This window comes from Lithobates pipiens, unplaced genomic scaffold, assembly GCF_037356315.1.
Source record: "Lithobates pipiens isolate NorthernLeopardFrog02 unplaced genomic scaffold, aLitPip1_a1.2 Scaffold_25, whole genome shotgun sequence".
Classification (NCBI taxonomy): Eukaryota; Metazoa; Chordata; class Amphibia; order Anura; family Ranidae; genus Lithobates; species Lithobates pipiens.
In genome coordinates, this window is record NW_027507787.1 from 183869376 (window position 1) to 183888998 (window position 19623).

Sequence of the window (19623 nt, forward strand, 5' to 3'; positions counted from 1 at the left end):
ATTCCCACTGGGAACTCCTTCTTTCCACTAAGCGATCTTAACGCCCCTGGGACAGAAGGTAACTCGCAAGCCTCTTTTTTCCCAGTCCAGGAACCTTTAAGAACCAAATTCCATCAGGCCCCTACCAAGGAACAACTTGCTGAGGGCCCTTTGGGCCTTAATGCACCTACTAGTTGGGGTTTTCACAAACCCACACAAGGTATAAAAAGACTGGGAGAAAGAGGAGAGGAACCAGAGGGGGGAGGAGAGCCCGAACAATTAAAAAGGCCAAGAATGTAATTGGTAAGGGCATCTTTAATTTGAGCTCCAAAACTTTGTCAGAATCTGAACAACTAATTCTGGACAAAGGTTTGAAGTATGTACCCCCAGCTAGACTAAATAAATTCCAAACTTATATGGATGTACATAAGTTTGTTAGAAAGATTAATATTAAAAGATATATGATGGGATCATCTAACACACTTAATCTTAATTCATCCAATAATGTAGTCCCACAGGTTGTTCATTCAGGCTTGGCTAATGCTTCCCTTTTTAACCCTCCCGGGACTCTCCCTGCCGCATTACGTGTCTTCAGAGACGTTGTCTTAAGAGACTTAGATGCACTGGAAGTGAAGAGATGTAAAATGAAAAAAGAATTGCAGGAAGGTTTGGACTCGCTTTGTGAGAGTAAAGATCTTGTCATTAGGCCTGCTGACAAGGGTGGGGCCATTGTAGTGTTAGATCGGGCAGATTATGAGGCAGAAATTAATAGAATTTTGGGTGATACCAACACTTATATTAAACTACCCTCTGATCCAAAACTTACCTATACTAAGGAGTTGCAAAAGTTGGTTAAGGCAGGGCAGGGAGCCGGTTTTCTGAACAACAAAGAGAGCCTTTTTTTGATTCCTAGAGCTCCACGTACACCGATCCTGTACTATTTACCTAAAATACATAAGAGCCCCGTCTGCCCCCCGGGAAGACCTATAATTAGTGGTATTGACTCCATTACTTCCCGGGTGGGCAGATATATTGATTCATATCTGCAGCCTTTGGTCCAGATGACCCCCTCCTATGTTAAAGATACGAGACATGTCATCAACCTTTTAGAAAATCTGTCTGCTGGTCCTGATACATGGATGGTCACGGCAGATGTGGCCTCCTTGTATACCAGCATTCCGCATAACTTAGGTTTTGCTGCAGTTCATTCCTATTTAGATAGAGACCCTAGGCTCTCTGTCCAGCAGGTATCTTTCCTCATGTCTCTCTTGGAATTTGCTGCTTCCCATAACTATTTTTGGTTTGGGAGCCAGTTTTATAGACAGACCATGGGCGTAGCTATGGGGGCTAAATATGCCCCCAGCTTGGCCAATCTCTTTATGGCCAAGTGGGAGGAGGATGTCATCTATGCCCGCAATATACCTCAGATAGGATTGTGGGCCAGGTATATAGATGACATCCTCCTCCTTTGGAATGGCCAAGAGAGTGAGTTGAGGAACTTTTTGGAGTCTCTGAACGACAATGAAAGAGGCATAAGTCTTAGTTATGAGTTGAGCCAGGTAAGAATTAATTTTTTGGATTTGAACATTTCAGTGGTAGATGATCGTTTTGTCACTTCGACATTCTTTAAAGACACAGATAGGAACTCATTTATCCCTATCGATAGTTGTCACCACATTCCCTGGCTTAAAGCAGTCCCTAAAAGTCAATTTATTAGACTTAGACGTAATTGCTCTAGAATAGAGGAATTCCATGTACAGGCAGAAATACTTACCTCCAGATTTCTGGAAAAGGGATACCAACAGGATTTTTTGATCAAAACCCTCAAGGAAGTGACCGACACCAACCGTGATGACTTATTAGTTGAAAGGGGCCCACGTATAAATGATTTCCATGGAAAAGTCCCTTTTATAACTACTTATTCTCTTCAACAGAAGAGCATAAAAAAACTTATAAATAAACACTGGCACATCGTTAGTAGTGATGCCACTTTGAAAAATGTGATCAGTGAGAAACCTCAAGTGGTATTCAGAGGTGCTTCGTCATTACGTAATCGTTTAGCACCCAATGTTGTTGACCCTCCCGCCAGGAGTAGGGGTTTTTTCGACCAGCTTACTGGATTTTACAAATGCGGAAAGTGTAGGGTCTGTTCTCTGAATTCTTGTAACCAGAGACGGACCACCACTTTTCTGAGTACGGCTACTGGATTAGATCATATCATTAAACCATGTATTACATGTGTCACCACGGGAGTGGTCTATATGTTGCAATGCCCTTGTGGGCTGCAATATGTGGGACGCACAAAACGCCCCCTACAGGTCAGACTTAATGAACACATTACTAACATCATTACAGGTTTCCCAAATCATTCTGTGTCTAAGCACTACTTGAGATTTCACAACAAAGACCCTTCCAAGACTCTTTTCTTAGGGATTGATAAATATAAGCCTCATTGGCGGGGCAGCTCTTTAGTGAGGGAAATTTCAAAACTTGAGATGTCTTGGGTCCATCGCCTCAAAACTTATGTCCCTTTTGGTCTTAATATTGACACTGATGTCAATGCCTTCATTGACAATTCCTGATTTATTCTCATTACTAGGGTTGATGGCTTTATGTAAGATACACATACATCTTTTATGTATTATGTCAATTTTATTTTTATGTTTTATATGCACTATGAGAGTCGTTGCGGCCTCGCCATTTCTGGGATGCTGGACTGGGCTATGATATAGGACAGTTTCATTATATGTGTTTGAATTTGTTTTTGCACAGTTTTTGTGCATTACACATTTAAACTTTTTATTCTTTGCTATATTTCATTATATCCTTTTCATTTTGGATTGGTGTCTTTTCTTTCGTACACATTCTTCGTCACTATTCAGGCTATTGTTCCTATGCAATTAAAGGGTTTCACTTTGATGTATGAACAATTTCTTGTGATTATTTTGACGAACCCATGTGTATGGATTATCTTTATAACTATTTTCCCTGGTCATTATATAACCAACAGACTCTCTGATCAATGTGATCTCTTTTGGCTATTTTTATATTTTTTGTCACCATTCATGTATAGGGGTCAGACATGTTGGATGTGTTAAATGCTGTTCGGCACGTTTTTTCTGTACTGATCCCCTTACATGATTGAATGTTATTTATCCCACCATTGGGGTAATTTCCCCTTTTTTTACTTTCAGATTCTTTCTGTTTTTAGAAAGTGGGATGTGGTGTGTTGCAGGTGTAACACTTACTTTGCACTTGGCGGCGCACTAACACTCATGAGCCTGTACTGAATGTTATTTTCAGTATGTGCAAGCTTTTTTATCTATTTTATTTTTATTTTATTTATTTTCTGAATATCCGCTGCATTTGTATGATGTCTGTTGAGTCAGCGTTCTATAGTATACTATAGTCTTTTTGTATCATCAGCAGTAGATAGATTGAATCTTTAGGGCCATTTGCCATTAACCATAATGGCGTGTAAGTACCCAGCCCTGCATCTCAGAATGAGGCTTGGTACGCTGCAGTATCTTTATAAGGTGGAGCGTCACTGCGTTGCCCGTTCCCCATTGACAACGTCAGGTGTGACGAAACGCGTCTGGGAGGGCACGTAGTGACGCCACCACGCTGTTTGAGAGGAGGACGGGCTCCTGTTTTACCGGCCGGTTTCTTATTATTGTTCGTATATGCTGTATTTTATTCATCCACATGTAAGTGTGCTACCTTATCTTTTTTAATAAATTGTTCAAACGATATCATGCCATGTTAGCCCCTTTCTTTTTCGGGTATTACTGAGCTCCACGAGGCATATCAATATCTGGAGGGCATTATTGGGAGATGGAAATCTGACCCACTTAAAAGGAGGATATCTTTTGACGGGATCCATCTATTATTCACAAACGCTCAAATTGCTTATTTTTCTGGTAAGCACATTCATTGTATGGTGACGGGCACTTTTAAGAGTTTTTGGATCGTGTTTAAATCACCGCGGTGTCACCGACTCTTATTTGGATTCACACATGAACTTTCTTTGAATGGATTTTGATTTATATTATTTTTTATATTGTTTTTTCACTTTACATATTGCTTTGTTTTTTATGCACTTAAGGTGTTTTTTTCATTGTGATAATTATTTAAAGTTAATATCTATTTATTTTGATATTACTTTTAGACATTTTTTATTATAGGGTTGGCGCAGTTTTTTATTTCTGCATATTTGTTTGGTGTTACATCACATCTATTGCTGCTGCCTATTTCACATTTTATTTGCTTTCATGTTTCTTTCCTAGCGCGGAATAATTTTTTCCATATGCTTTGACTATGTTTGCTCTGTTTATACCATTTTATGAAATAGTGTGATTTTTACTGTACTTCTGTCTCAGTCTGATTCATGGTTCCTGACAACAGGGGGCTGAAATGCATGCCACACTTTTCAGATATTTATTTGTAAAACATTTTGAAAACCATTTATCATTTTACTTCTACTTCACAATTATTTGCCACTTTGTGTTGGTCTATCACCTACAATCCCAATAAAATACTTTAACGTTTTTGGTTGTAACATGGCAAAATGGAAAATGTCTGCAGTTCCCTGATTATAGAATATTTTGCCTGCTCCTACAGATCCTTGATTGAGACCACTTTTGGATACCTCAGTGTTCAATTGCCATAAATGACTTATACAGAAGATTGGTGCTACCTGTTCTATGGGCACAGATGTTACTCCCCCAACCGGAGCTTTACATACAAACAAACTTTACTGAAGAGGGGTCAGTGGCACTACCTGTACTATGGGTACATAGAAGAGAGTTGATTAAAGGCACCACAAAAATTTGTTCGCAAGGGTGTGTGTCCTTATTAAATTAAATTTGTGGTTAAAAATATATCAGATATTAATAGCGTGATACTAAACCCACAGAAAAGTGAAAGTGCTTTACTATATATATTGAACTAGGTGTCTAGAACAGTAAACTAAGTGTCTACAATAGTATAAATTATATTATAAAGCCAAATTGTGAAGAATCACTTGTTCATAGAAACAAGTTGATTGTAAAGTACAGTAAGTGCTCAACCTTAAAAGGACGTAGTGTGTGTGCTACAAAAATACTATACAGTACACTAAGTTCAAATACCACTATAATGAATGTGCGGATGCACGTATATATCCTCCGTGCCATATGTTCTGTGAACAAGTGATTCTTCACAACTTGGCTTTATAATATAATTTATACTATTGTAGACACTTAGTTTACTGTTCTAGACACCTAGTTCAATATATATAGTAAAACACTTTCACTTTTCTGTGGGTTTAGTATCACACTATTAAAATCTGATATATTTTTAACCACAAATTTCATTGAATAAGGACACACACCCGTGCAAACAAATTTTTGGGGTGCCTTTAATCAACTCTCTTCTATAATAGGCATACAGGTCTGTGCAGTTCATTTAAAAATATCTAGGGACTAGTAACATATGTGCCCATAGTACAGGTAGTGCCACTGACCCCTCTTCAGTATAGTTTGCTTGTATGTAAAGCTCCGGTTGAGGGAGTTTTATTTTATTTTTAGGGGAGGCAGCAACCTAGGAAATCTAACCTAAGCACAGCTTTTGCAATAATAATCATATACAGAAGAAGATTATGTGCTCTTTAGATTAAAGTGTGTGTAAACCTTAACAATTAACTTTTATTTGTCCTCTTTTTGTCTTTTAAATTAACTTTTGAAAGCTTTATATCTGTTTGATAATGCAAACTGCTTCTATGAATGAAACATTATCTATGAATGTAGGAGGTGGACCTTTCAACCACCTGCTTTTCCGCCATTCATAGATTGTGTTTCATGTATAGAAGCTGTAGTCTCCGTTTCTATGATTGAAGCATATGGGTGGAAAGGGTGGGCATAGTTGGGCTTGATGAGTAATGGCTCTTACAGTATTGACCCCTGCCGAACCAGAAGAATATGGGGTGGGAGCACATAAGAGACATCAGCACAAGGGACACATCCTAATAAGTTGTGCTGATTTTTTTTTTTTTTTGCCTGCACTTAGACTTTAAACCCAGAGAGTTAAATGGGAAAAAAGTAGAAAAAAACATGATCTGATTCCCCCATCCACACAATCAATGTGGATGGGGGAATCCTCCTGTTGTGTTCAGAGTACAATGATCATTGGTGCCAACTGTACCTGGCTTTACTCCATGTTTTGGTCCATATTCCATGTTATACCTTCATGGTACTACCATGCCCAAATCTCTTAGAGACTTAATTGGCAGAATCTTTGCATTTGTGGACGTAGATGTGCAGATCTGGGAACATGAAGAGGTTAACCTTTCTTAATGGATTTTTATTTATACAATGAAGAATGTAATGGGATGCGTGGAAACACCCTAAGGTGGGCAGGAACATGCAACATTCCAATTCAAAAACAGGGCTAAGACAGGGATTGCACCATTGGTGGCCCCTATTGAGATAAGAAGCTGGCAGGTGAATCATCCCACTAGAATCCACAAATACCAATACTGGTGTGTTATTTAACAGTCAAGGACTGCACAATAGTTTGTGATTTCTTTCAAGAGAGATCCAACCATGAAAACATTTTTTTTTCCTAACAGGCACATCAGTTGATTAGTGGATACCAGATAAACTATCCATAGAGTCATTTCAGCAGTGCCAACTTTTTTGATAAGAAATACAGCAACAGTGTTTTCCCAACCAAAGTCATTATGTTCAGCAATCATCTATGATCATCGTGAATCTGTATATGGTCACATTGAGACACCATTGCCTCAGAATCATTCAGATATTAAAACAGTTTATTCCTGTGTAAATTGTATGCATGTGACAATATAAGCTGAAAGCAATGGTTTCACTGGGTAGCAAAACCTAAAACAAATGATGCAGACTTTTTTTTATTAATATTTATTTAAACTGTTTCCATGCAGTTTACTGGCTGGCTGTACTTTTACAGTAATCTTGTGTGATTTTTAGCATTCCCATACACATAGGTATAACATGTCTTTCTCTTTTCCAGGCAAAATTTTGTTTAGAAGGAGTCACATACGTGATGTAGCTGTGAAAAGACTAAAACCCATCGATGAGTATTGCAGGGTAAGGAGATTTTAAGGAAGAGGTTTACATGGTTTTCATTGTCCGTCCTCTCTTGTCTTGTCTTGTCTGTCTCCTGTCATTTCTTACACATTTGCTGTCACATTGGTTGAGGGAGGGACAGATGTAGGATCAGATCAGCCCTTGCTGAATGTACATGTGCTGGCATGGAAAAGGATAACGGGAAAAGAGGGCAGAATTGATTTATCTGTGTGTTGAAGGTGGGGCAGTGACACAACTTTATTCTTTAGCTTTCTCTAAAGAATTTAAGTCCAGCTTTAAAGGAGAAAATCTCTACATTCTTTTTACTTTTTTTTGTCATTTGTCCACTAATGCAATTCTATAATAACTATGATATCTTAATCTAAGTCAGTAATCTGCCATTCCAGTCTGCAGATGTTGGGGTAGGGGACTAGTGGTAGTGTGAAAAGGTGGTCGATATCAGGACTATTTTTTATCCTGCCAGATTGTTGTTCCCCCTGAAAATGGTTGACCAGTGGTTATGTGCCTTAAGCCGGCCATATATGGATCGAAATTCATCCGATCAGCAGGGATGAATGAATTTTGTTCCATGTATGGGCACTGAGGTTGTAGAAAAGTTGATCTACCGATTGATTTTTGTACAACTGCACTGTCGGATTTTTATAGCCTGCAATGCTTATCGGTGTGTTCTGACGTCTCCCCGCTGTCAGGATACAATGATACAGCTGGAGGGATTCCCCCATCCTTCTCAAATGTGTGGATAGGGGAATTGGGTTAGTGTTTATCTAGTTCAACCTGCTGTTGATGTAATGGTTTCCCAAAGCAGTTACATGAAAGGCATGCCTCTGATGATTACATCAAAGCTGATGACTAAGACTGACCCCCTTTACCAGCTGTAAGGGATAGAAGGGTATGGTTCTCCTTTAAATAAATTGATATTTTTAAACGTTGTTTTGTATCTTTTGTATGTCATTTGAGACTTTAATAAATTACGGTATGTTATCATTCCCTATGGTTACCGTGACAAAATCCTGGCCTGGTGATAATTTATAAAAACCAGCACAACATAAAGATATTACAGCCAATCTCTTGTTTTTTATTCTGTTAGAAAGTTAAACAATTCTGTAAGAACGTTAAACCATAAACAGAAATGGTATTATGTTAATAAACCTCCAATTGTCTTTTAGTTTTTATAAATATTTACCAATTAAGTTGTAGAAAATGGAATAAGGGGATTTTTAAGGTGCCTAGAACAAAGAAAAACTATAGCATATATAGTAAAAATATCAAATTTTATTGACTGCATTTGTTAATAAAGATATGATCATTTTTAGTTTAAAATTGCGTGATCAGACCAAAACATTAAAACAAAACATAACTACTGTACAAAAACATAATTCGCTACATGTTTCGCTAGAATATAAACCTTCAGGAGAATTGTAATTGTCTGTGTACAGCGCATTCACTGCAATATATAAAGAAAAACATAAGACAAAATATAATGGTGAAAAATAAGGGCTAAATGTCCTCAATCATCTTAACATCTCAAGATGATTGATTGAGGACAATCCTTATTTTTCACCATTATATTTTGCACTGCGTCGCTTTAACTGATAATTGCACGGTTATGTGACATTGCGCCAAAACAAAATTGACGTTCTTTTTTCCCCACAAATAGAGCTTTCTTTTGGTGGTATTTGATCACCTCTGTGGTTTTTATTTTTTGCGCCATAAACAAAAAAGAGACAATTTTGAAAAAAAAAAACAATATTTTTTACTTTTTGCTATAATAAATATCCCCCAAAAATATATTCCTCAGTTTAGGCCGATATGCATTCTTCTACGTATTTTTGGTAAAAATCTCAATAAAGGTATTTTGCGCAAAAGTTATAGCGTCTAAAAAATAGGGGATAGATTTATGTCATTTTTATTATTATAAAAATTTTTTTTATTAGTAATGGCTGCGATCTGCGATTTTTATCATGACTGCGACATTATGGCGGACACATCGGACACTTTTACCACTGTTTTAGAACCATTGTCATTTATACAGCGATCAGTGCTATAAAAATGCACTGATCACTGTATAAATGACACTGGCAGGGAAGGGGTTAAAACTAGGGCCCAATCAAGGGGTTATGTGTGTCCTAGGGAGTGTTTCTAACTGTGGGGGGGGGGGGTTAAGGGGGGCAGTAGATCTCTGTCTTGTCACAAGGCAGAATGGGGAAATGCCTTGTTTACATAGGCATCTCCCAGTTCTGTAGCTCCGTGATACAATCGCGGGACACTGGCGTACATTGAGTCCGCGGGTCCCAAGGGCACAGAGCACACGGTGCGCGCCCACAATGCCACTTCTTAAATGGCGCTCATTTGCGCAGCCGTGCCATTGTGCTGATGTATATCGTTGTGCACGGGGTCGGCAAGTGGTTAAAAGTCCCCTTATTCCATTTTCCATTTTTTTCAATTAATTTGGGATGTGGTTCCTTGCTCCACCTATCCTTGGCTGATTCACTTTATTTCCTAAATTAAGTTGTATAGTTTACATATAGCACAACACATTGTGCTTATTTTGCAGGCCTTGGTGAAATTACCAACTCATATATCCCAATGCGAAGAGGTCTTGAGGTTTTTTGAAGCCCGACCTGAGGATCTGGATCCGCCAAAAGAGTAAGTAGATAAAACTCTATTTTAAAAATTCTAAGTATGTTTTTAAAGCTAAATTCCAGGTATAGATTTTTATACATAGTTACATTGTTCCAGATTTTAACAATATAAGCCTACATATTCCATACCTAGCTGATCACTGTGGAAGCGGAGAATCACTGTAGTAGACGTTGCTGTTACAGTGATCTTCGCTTTCTTCTTATTCCTGTGCAGTTGAGGACCCGAGAAATGGCGAGGATCAGTGTAGTAGCAATGGCCACTTCTGTGATGCTCCACTTTCACAGGCATTAGCCAGATATGCAATATCCATTTGTTCAAAGCTGGACCAGTGTAACTAAACAGATAAAAAACACACCTGGAATTCAGCTTGACTTTTTACTTACTCTAACTTTGCTGATTCACAGAGGTTTACATTTTTTAAAGTGTGTCTTAGTCCTTGACAAGCCCTTGCTGTATTGCCAAAATTCTGAGAGAACAAAGACGGAATGTTATTTATCATATTATAGTTATACAGTACAGCAATTTGTGCTCTAGATGATTGGTAACCATGTGTAGCCTGTATTATAGTTTATTATACAGTGAGGTATTCAGTATATCATGTTACTGATAATGCTGCTATTTGCACACAGTGACTCAGTCCTCCTCTGCTACAGTAATAGAGCTGGTTGATTTGTCTCTGAATTATTTCTTAGATGTCTGAAATCTGGGTTTATTTGAAAGCTTTGAGTGATTTCCTTTTGACGCACTTCAGTGGTTTCTCATTACCAGATGGTCAAGTGAATAAATTGCTAGATTCAATATTCTCTTGAAGTTATTTTTTGGTAGTGTAAGAGTTAAACTCTTAGAATGTTGAGAAATACTGATGAAAAATCAACATTCTGTCTGAGTTCTCTTGTAGTTTTTCATTTTCAGTGGCGGTGCAACAGTGAATATCTGTTTCTGCAAGGTGTAGATACATTTTGGTGTGGTGTGGGTTTCTTTCTAGATACTTGGTACATGGCTGTTGATCAACTAGACAAGAACTCAAAACTTGTACTTATCTTAAGCTGGGTACACACTAAGTTTTTTTTTTCTCGCTCGATCCAGAGAGCTGAACGAATTTAAACTTACAGATTGTTGTACTAGCACATGCGTCAGTTCAGCAATCCCTCTGCTGAGCTATTGTGTTCCCACTCCCCCCGCCAGAACACACTGTTCAGCTCTTGCAGCTGTTGGCTGTAAGCACTGATTGGATACTGGTTTTCTAGCATGCTCTTTCAACAAATACACATGGGCCGTTTTTGGCAGATTTTCAGCTTGTGTGTACCCTGCCTTACAGTCGGTATTGTTCTAAACAAACTATACACAAAAGGCAGAAAGGGCAGAAAATCTGTACAGTTTATTTGATGTAAAATAGGAAAGGCCAAATATTTTTTTTTTTCCATTTCTGAGATCTCGATGTTGCCTGTATACATTTTATTAGCAAGACATCATACTATTTTAACCATTTCGCGCCCAGGCCAAGTCTGACATTTCTCTCCTACGTGTAAAATTCCAAATTTTTTATGCTAGAAAATTACATAGAACCCCCAAACATTGTATATGTTTTTTTAGCAAAGACCCTAGAGAATACAATGGCGCTCGTTGCAACTTTTTATCTCGCACGGTAATTGCGCAGTAATTTTTCGAAAAAAACTGTTTCATGCTTAAAAAAAACAAAACTGTAAAGTTAGCCCTTAATGTGAAAGAGGAGGATACGCAGAGTAAATAGATACCCAACATGTCACGCTTCAAAATTGCACGCGCTCGTGGAATGGCGCCAAACTTTGGTATTTAAAAATCCCCATAGGCGACATTTAAATTTTTTTTACTGGTTACATGTTTTGGGTTACAGAGGAGGTATAGAGCTAGAATTATTGCTCTCACTCTAACGTTCGCGGCGATACCTCACATGTGTGGTTTGAACACTGTTTTCATATGTGGGCGGGAGTTACGTATGCGTTCGCTTCTGTGTACGAGCTCACGGGGACAGGGGCACTTTACATTTGATTTTTTTATTGTTAATTTTATTTTTATTTTTTTAGTTTGACACTTAAAAAATAAAATAAAAAAATTGATGACTTTTATTCCTAAATATCCCTTGTAATAGGATTATGGCATGATCGGACATATTTACAGTGAGATATGGGGTCAATAAGACCCCATATCTCACCTCTAGGCTGGGAAGAATAAAAAAAACAAAAAAACGATCCTGGCTTCCTAGCCAGATCGGCACCATTAATTTGAATACAGAGGCCGGGCGTGACGTCATAACATCGCGCCCGACCTCCGAACGATCATAGAGACTCCGGGGACAATCTGGTCCGCCAAAAATCTCTATGGTAACTTGCTGGGGCTGGCGGATCCTGTGACCGACTCACCGATGGAAACGGTGAGTCGGTACAAGCACTGGCTGGAGGGGGGGGCATCCCCTCCCGCCGCCCGTAAGAACAATCAAGCTGTGGAACAGCCGCTATGATTGTTCTTATGGTGCAGGGAATCGCAGGCTGAAAACGGCAATATCTGAATGATGTCTGTGGCCTCAGGCATCATTCAGATATAACCACCGAAAGCCCATGATGTCAGTAGACGTAGTATGGGCGCCAAGTGGTTAATGAGTATAGCAAGTCAAAAAATGCCAATTTAGACTGAGCATATAATGAAACCAATGCATAAGTAGAGGCTACTTATAATAATAAAGCCTATTTTTCTTTATTTCATTTCAAGATGTCCAGATTAACATAATATGTAAAGTCTGCTTCCTTTAAAATATTTTTTTTCTCCCAGATGATTCCTGAACCTTTACCCCTTCCCCCCTTTCATATTTGTGGACATCTCCTTTAGCTGGTCGACTGCTAAAGAGATACACATGCTAGTGCGCTCCCAACCAGGGTTGTGTGTTTCCATTCAAACACACAGCGCCTGACAAGCCAGGCCTATGGTTCCTGCTTCCAGACAGCTACAACAGCAAATTGCTACGCTACCCTCACCAAAATCAAGAAGTTCAGAGAACAGTGCCAATTGTGGAGAAGTCAGTAGCGGTGACAAGGGACACTAGAAAGTGTTTAAGAACGGGGAGAGGGGGGGGGGGGGGTTCTGTAAATGTACTGTAAATCTATTAAGGTAAAAAAATATTATTAGACTTGTACTCCTGTACAATAAAAAAAAGCATTTCAAATGGTCAGTAGATCCAGAGTAAGAGGCAGCTTAAGTTTTATGCAATTCTCAGCTGGTATGTAGAGCTTAGTCTTATCCTCTGCCAGTTATCAGCCCTACTATTGGTAAAGTAAGCCACCCATTTCAGAACTAGAGAGCACAGGGCAAAATATGACTTTTACATGGACAATTTGCTGACTGTGTATCTCTGGAGACCCTCTTTATCATTTTGACATGTAGCTTTTATTAAAGGTAGCCTATGCATATACTTTGTTTGTTTTTTTACTATTTGCCCAGGTTTATGCTTAAAGTGACGCTGTCACCAAACAAAAATTTCCCAGAAAAGCTATACCAATCATAAAGAAAATACGGTATATACTGTACATACTGTATCTTTCTGGGTGCCTGTGCTACTGAGCAACACTGCAATGAAGAGGATATGCCAGATGATGATTCTTCTGCCACCCAAATATCAAAGAGAGAAACTTTAAAAGATAAATGGCAGTTGGTTTTTCATTTTTAAGATTAAATAAGATTATAAGATATATAAGAAATAAGATTAAACGGTCAGACATTAAATGCAGTCTGCTCACATAATTTGTAATAAACACATCTTTGCCATTCTGAAGCTTCCCTCCAACAACTTTGCATATTATTTTATATATACTGTGATTCTGTGCTTGCTAAATATGCTGCAGAAATCTCCCTCCACTAAGTCTGGCTGCATCCATTTTAACTGTGGGCAGCTGAAGCTGCTGCCTGTTTACTTCCTGGATTTACACAGAGACATGTCTGCAGCTCTCATTGGCTCTCTTATGACTCACCCCCCTCCCTTCCCGGCAAACTCTCACAAGTGTAAGAGAGAGCTGTACATGACCTCCTAAGCCTAGGGTTTTTAACAGACAAGAAAGAGGAAGTGGGCTGTATAAGGTATTTACGGGCAGAAAGAAAATCTGCTTGTGTTTTTTTGTTCTTCTAATGAAGTTGGTTCACTCTGCCCTCTGGGAAGTTGAACGGTAATCAGTTGGTTGTTTCGGCAATGTCTTGTCTCTGAAATCTGTTAGCCAGGCAAATTTCTTTCAGTGTTGCTCAAGATGAATGTGCAGGGTAATTTGTGTACTCCCAAAACATTTTTATATATTGTCCATTGAGGGTAGAAAGGAATAGTAGATAATCTTGGGCTAATAGGTTATATTGTCCCTTCAGGTGGTTGGGACACTGGTAAACAAAAAAAAAAGCAAATTGAGCTGTCTTGCTAGTGTCCTAAGAGTGATTTTTTAAGGTGACTTTTCTCCAGCTCTGCTGAGGAAAATGCTGACTATATATATATTTTTTCTTTTATGAAATACATGGTTCTCCCTATATGGTTTTTCTTGTTATTAAAATTGTCTAATATGCTGCTTGAACTGGTCACAGTAGCCTTCTGGTTTGATGTATCTTCAACACTAGCTTTGGAGGCAATACCTGGACCCAACTGGATATAAGAACAGCAGGGATAGCCTGAATTGTGCCTGGGGGCAGTGAGCTCTGATTGTGGCATTTTTCTACCATTTGTGTGCTGTGTTAGTTAGCCATAAAGCACTTTCCTGGTCCAGAGACATAGCAGTGCCTCTACTGTGGCCTAGGCTCTGAAGAATCACTCTGTGAGTACGCCTCTGTACGTGATGGAAACATCCTGATATGTGGTCTTTGGACACTGAGCTCTGCATTGCAGCCCTTTCCAGACCTGGTATACAGGGCTACTTGGGTGGAGAGTGTTTCCCTGATCCAGAGTAGTTGCACAGCCTCTAGTGTAACCCAGTCTCTGGAACCTCTCTTTGTCAGTGAGGCTCTGAATAGGACATAGAGTATATCACAAAACTGAGTACACCCTTCACATTTTTGTACATATTTTATTATATCTTTTCATGTGACAACACTGAAGAAATGACACTTTGCTACAATGTAAAGTAGTGAGTGTACAGCTTGTATAACAGTGTAAATTTGCTGTCCCCTCAAAATAACTCAACACACAGCCTTTAATTTCTAAAGCACTGGCAACGAAAGTAAGTACACCCCTAAGTGAAAATGTCCAAATTGGGCCCAATTAGCCATTTTCTCTCCCCAGTGGCATGTGACTTCTTAGTGTTGCAGGGTCTCAGGTGTGAATGGGGAGCAAGACCATACAGCGGTTTATCAGGACAGGCTCCACTCAGAACAGGCCTCGCCATGGTCGACCAAAGAAATTGAGTGCATGTGCTCAGCGTCATATCCAGAGGTTGTCTTTGGGAAATAGATGTATGAGTGCTGCCAGCATTTCTGCAGAGCTTGAAGGGGTGGGGGGTCAGCCTGTCAATGCTCAGACCATACGCCGCACACTGCATCAAATTGGTCTGCATGGCTGTCACTCCAGAAGGCAGCCGCTTCTAAAGATGATGCACAATAAAGTTCGCAAACAGTTTGCTGAAGACAAGCAGACTAAGGACATGGATTAGGAAAAATAAACCGCGCTGGGGAAGATAGTAAAAACAAGCAAACTATATGTAATATAGGCAGCAGCAATAAATGCGATATGGCACTCAACAGCAATAAAAAATAAATAAAAAGCTGCGCCAACCCTCTAATTAATTAAATAACTAAAATAAAATGTGAATAATTAATATATGAATAATTAATACAATCAAATAAACACCTCAAGTGCATAAAAATCGAAAAAGTTCATAAAAAATGACACAAACAAAAATCCAATCATAAAAAGTTCATATGTGAGTCCAGATAATAAGCGTTTGTGTTCTTAAATGGCAGCACCACAGTGGTTCAACACATTCCGAAAGCGCATGAAGTGCCCGTCACCATATAGTGAATGCGCTTACCAGAAAATATATAAATTGAAGCGTTTGTATATAGTCGGTAGGTCACATCAAAGATATCCTCCTTTCAGTGGGTCAGCACTCCATCCCATAACAGTACTCCCCGGACAATGATCTGTTCCGTGGTCCCAATAGGGAACTCAGTAGTCCACAGAAAAGAAAGGAACCGACATAGCATAATATCGTAGGGACAATTTATTAAAAGTAAAAGTAGCACACTTACATGTGAGTAGATAAATCACAGCGTATAAGAACAACATAAAAAGCCGGCCGGCAAACAGGAGCCCGTCCTCCTCTCCTACAACGTGGTGGCGTCACTGCGTGCCTTCCCAGACGCGTTTCGTCATACCTGACGTTGTCGATGGGGAACGGGCAGCGCAGTGACGCTCCGCCTAATAAAGCTAGTAATGCGTGCCAAGCCTCGTTCTGAGATGCAAGACTTAGTCACAATGCGCCATTGAAAGTAATGGCAAATAGCCCTAAGACTGCGCTTGTCTTAGGGCTTTTTGCCATTACTTTCAATGGCGCATTGTGACTAAGTCTTGCATCTCAGAACGAGGCTTGGCACGCATTACTAGCTTTATTAGGCGGAGCGTCACTGCGCTGCCCGTTCCCCATTGACAACGTCAGGTATGACGAAACGCGTCTGGGAAGGCACGCAGTGACTCCACCACGTTGTAGGAGAGGAGGACGGGCTCCTGTTTGCCGGCCGGCTTTTTATGTTGTTCTTATACGCTGTGATTTATCTACTCACATGTAAGTGTGCTACTTTTACTTTTAATAAATTGTCCCTACGATATTATGCTATGTCGGTTCCTTTCTTTTCTGTGGACTACTGAGTTCCCTATTGGGACCACGGAACAGATCATTGTCCGGGGAGTACTGTTATGGGATGGAGTGCTGACCCACTGAAAGGAGGATATCTTTGATGTGACCTACCGACTATATACAAACGCTTCAATTTATATATTTTCTGGTAAGCGCATTCACTATATGGTGACGGGCACTTCATGCGCTTTCGGAATGTGTTGAACCACTGTGGTGCTGCCATTTAAGAACACAAACGCTTATTATCTGGACTCACATATGAACTTTTTATGATTGGATTTTTGTTTGTGTCATTTTTTATGCACTTTTTCGATTTTTATGCACTTGAGGTGTTAATTTGATTGTATTAATTATTCATATATTAATTATTCACATTTTATTTTAGTTATTTAATTAATTAGAGGGTTGGCGCAGCTTTTTATTTATTATTTTTTAAGGACATGGATTGCTGGAACCATGTCCTGTGGTCTGATGAGACCAAGATAAACTTATTTGGTTCAGATGGTGTCAAGCGTGTGTGACGGCAACCAGGTGAAAAGTACAAAGACAAGTGTGTCCTTCCTACAGTCAAACATGGTGGTGGGAGTGTCATGGTCGGGGGCTGCATGAGTGCTGCCGCCACTGAGGAGCTACAGTTTATTGAGGGAATCATGAATGCCAACATGAAATGTGACATACTGAAGCAGAGCATAATCCTCTGCCTTTGGAGACTGGGCTGCAGGGCAGTATTCCAAAACAATAGTGAACCCAAACACTTCTCAGTTCTTTATGTACTGTATTTGTAACCTGTGGACTATTAACCAGTTGAAGAGCCATGGCACAGCCTGAGGGTGTAACTCAGTCTCTCATAATTCATTTGAAGAATATTGCCGTTTGTGTGGCATTTTTAATGATGTATAGTATCTGACCTGATGAAATTTCCGATCCTTTCAGCTCCAAAGAAAATCTCTTCCCGTTGCTGCTGCTTTTTGAAGAGTATTGTGGATCATCTGGTGTCCAGTCTTGTTTTACTGTCTGCCCTCAGTGATTTCATATCTTCATTATGGGGTAATTCCCTGTTTACTCCTTTGGTGTCTATGTACATAGTGCGGTCTTTTTCCTTCATGGGAAATTTGGTCTTTGGACTTTTATTTCTTGTTTACTAATGCCAAATTTGTACATGTTACTAATGCTTTGCTCTTACCTTTGATGGACGCTCCTAGGTATCTTCGTAATATTTCCAAACTTGACATTTCCATGTCTTTGGGGTATTCTCATTCCACGTTTGTGAACAGGTTGGACTGGCACCAATTTTTTCGGCGTCTGGACATTGTTTTTTGTCTATTGTATGTTATATTGTTTTGTGTCCCCCCGTCTGTGCTTGTCTTGACTGACCTATTTAGGCCAGCTGGCAACTTTTATACACGGAGTGGTCCAGATAGTGTTTGTACTCTTTCACCCACATGTGTGTTTGTGTTTTTTGTACCAATTTATTTATGAATAAACAGTATTTTTTGATAAGAGATGCAGAATGTGATTCGCTTTTTAGTGAGCCTCATCTTTCTTGTCCCCTCCTGTTTGGGATACTTTTTGTAACAGTTTACATAGGGGTTAGATGGCAATCACTTCTTTGTTTGGTACATAATACACACATGTTTAGCACGCCTCTTTTTTTCGACATTTTTGGCACATTGTATTTAACCCCATGCTCCTCTCCTCTATATAGGTATCAGCACTCCCATACTTGTCTCTCCGTGGTCAGTGAGAGCTCTACTTGAAGGTGTCCTCTACATCTCTTTTCACTCATTATTCATCCCATATATACCCTGAACTGCTTAAACTCACTGAGCATGTCTTGCTGCTGGATTCACTCAGGAGGAAGAAGTCCCACGAAAGTCCCTTAATGGATGATTAAAAAAATAAGATGTTTGCATCTATCGTAAAATCTTTTTCTTCGAGTTCATTGGGGCAATGGTCCCCAACCTTTTAGGCACCAAGGGCCGGTTTCATGGCAGGCAATTTTTCCAGGGAGCGGGCTGGGAGGAGCGGGTTTAGGGGAGGGGCTATTCACAGAGTTTGTTCTCAGCCCCCCCTTATAGCACAACCCCCCCTCCTTTATATCAGTGTCCTCAGTTCCCCTTTACAGTGCCGTCCCCTTTATATTACAGTGCCCCTAGTAATTACAGCCTCCTCCATCACAGTGCCCTTGCAGTCTTCTCCCCCCTCTTTCCTCTCTAACCAGGCACTTTCCCGTTCCAATCTCTGCCTCCCCTGCACAGGACTCCTACCTTTTGCAGGGCAATGGCTGTGCTTATTCTGAGTGTCCTCTCCCGGCTCCACCACCCACCCACCGATGTCATCCTTTAAGCAGGGTAGGCAGCGGGAGGTGCTCTCCATTTCTATTGCAGCTCCTCGCACCCCCTGCCCTGCTGATTGTCTGACATTGTTGGTGGGCAGAGGAGCTGGGGGGTCCAGTCATGAACAGGCAGAGGAATGGTGCCTGTCCGTGGCCTGTTGATGACCAGGCCACACAGCAGGAGATGAGCAGTGACCAGTGGTTGCGGATCCCTGCATTAAGGGACACAAGTCCCACCCCTCTGAGTATCTGGCCTTGTGCACTGCTTGCGTACAATAATGAGGCATAAAGATTGGAGGCTAGGTTTTACAGGGGGCTAGCTTGTTTTCCAGTGTTCCATCCTCATGAAGGTGAAGGATAAACTATCTAAGATCATCCACTATTTGTGTCCCTCAATGGACTCCAAGAAAAATATTTCACTTGAAGTAAGAAATCTTACTCGCCCCCCCCCGACACCCACACATACAGGCGCGTAAATATGCAGGCTTGAATGTAACCGGACACTTCTACCATCTTATCATAATGGGAAAAATGGCATTCTACTGACATTATTAAACAAGACCCAACACAATTTTTCCAGTATGACCTAGCCAACTATCATCCCATGTCTTTGGCCACATTTAATCTGACAATACACATTAAATTCTAAATGTGCAATCTCCGTTAGATCTACAAACAACTATGTAGTGCAGAAGCTTACCTGATTGGTTGC

At 39.9% G+C, this 19623-nt stretch overlaps 1 protein-coding gene across 3 annotated transcripts in view; it reads left to right on the plus strand.

The window, feature by feature from the left end:
- The window catches only part of SH3PXD2A (SH3 and PX domains 2A), a 472602-nt gene that overhangs the window by 198682 nt on the left and 254297 nt on the right, over positions 1-19623 (plus strand). For all 3 annotated transcript variants that reach the window (XM_077455261.1, XM_077455259.1, XM_077455260.1), the window contains exons 4-5: positions 7006-7082; positions 9637-9728. In XM_077455261.1, the coding sequence (XP_077311387.1) occupies positions 7006-7082; positions 9637-9728 (169 nt within the window). The remainder of the gene's footprint in view (positions 1-7005; positions 7083-9636; positions 9729-19623) is intronic.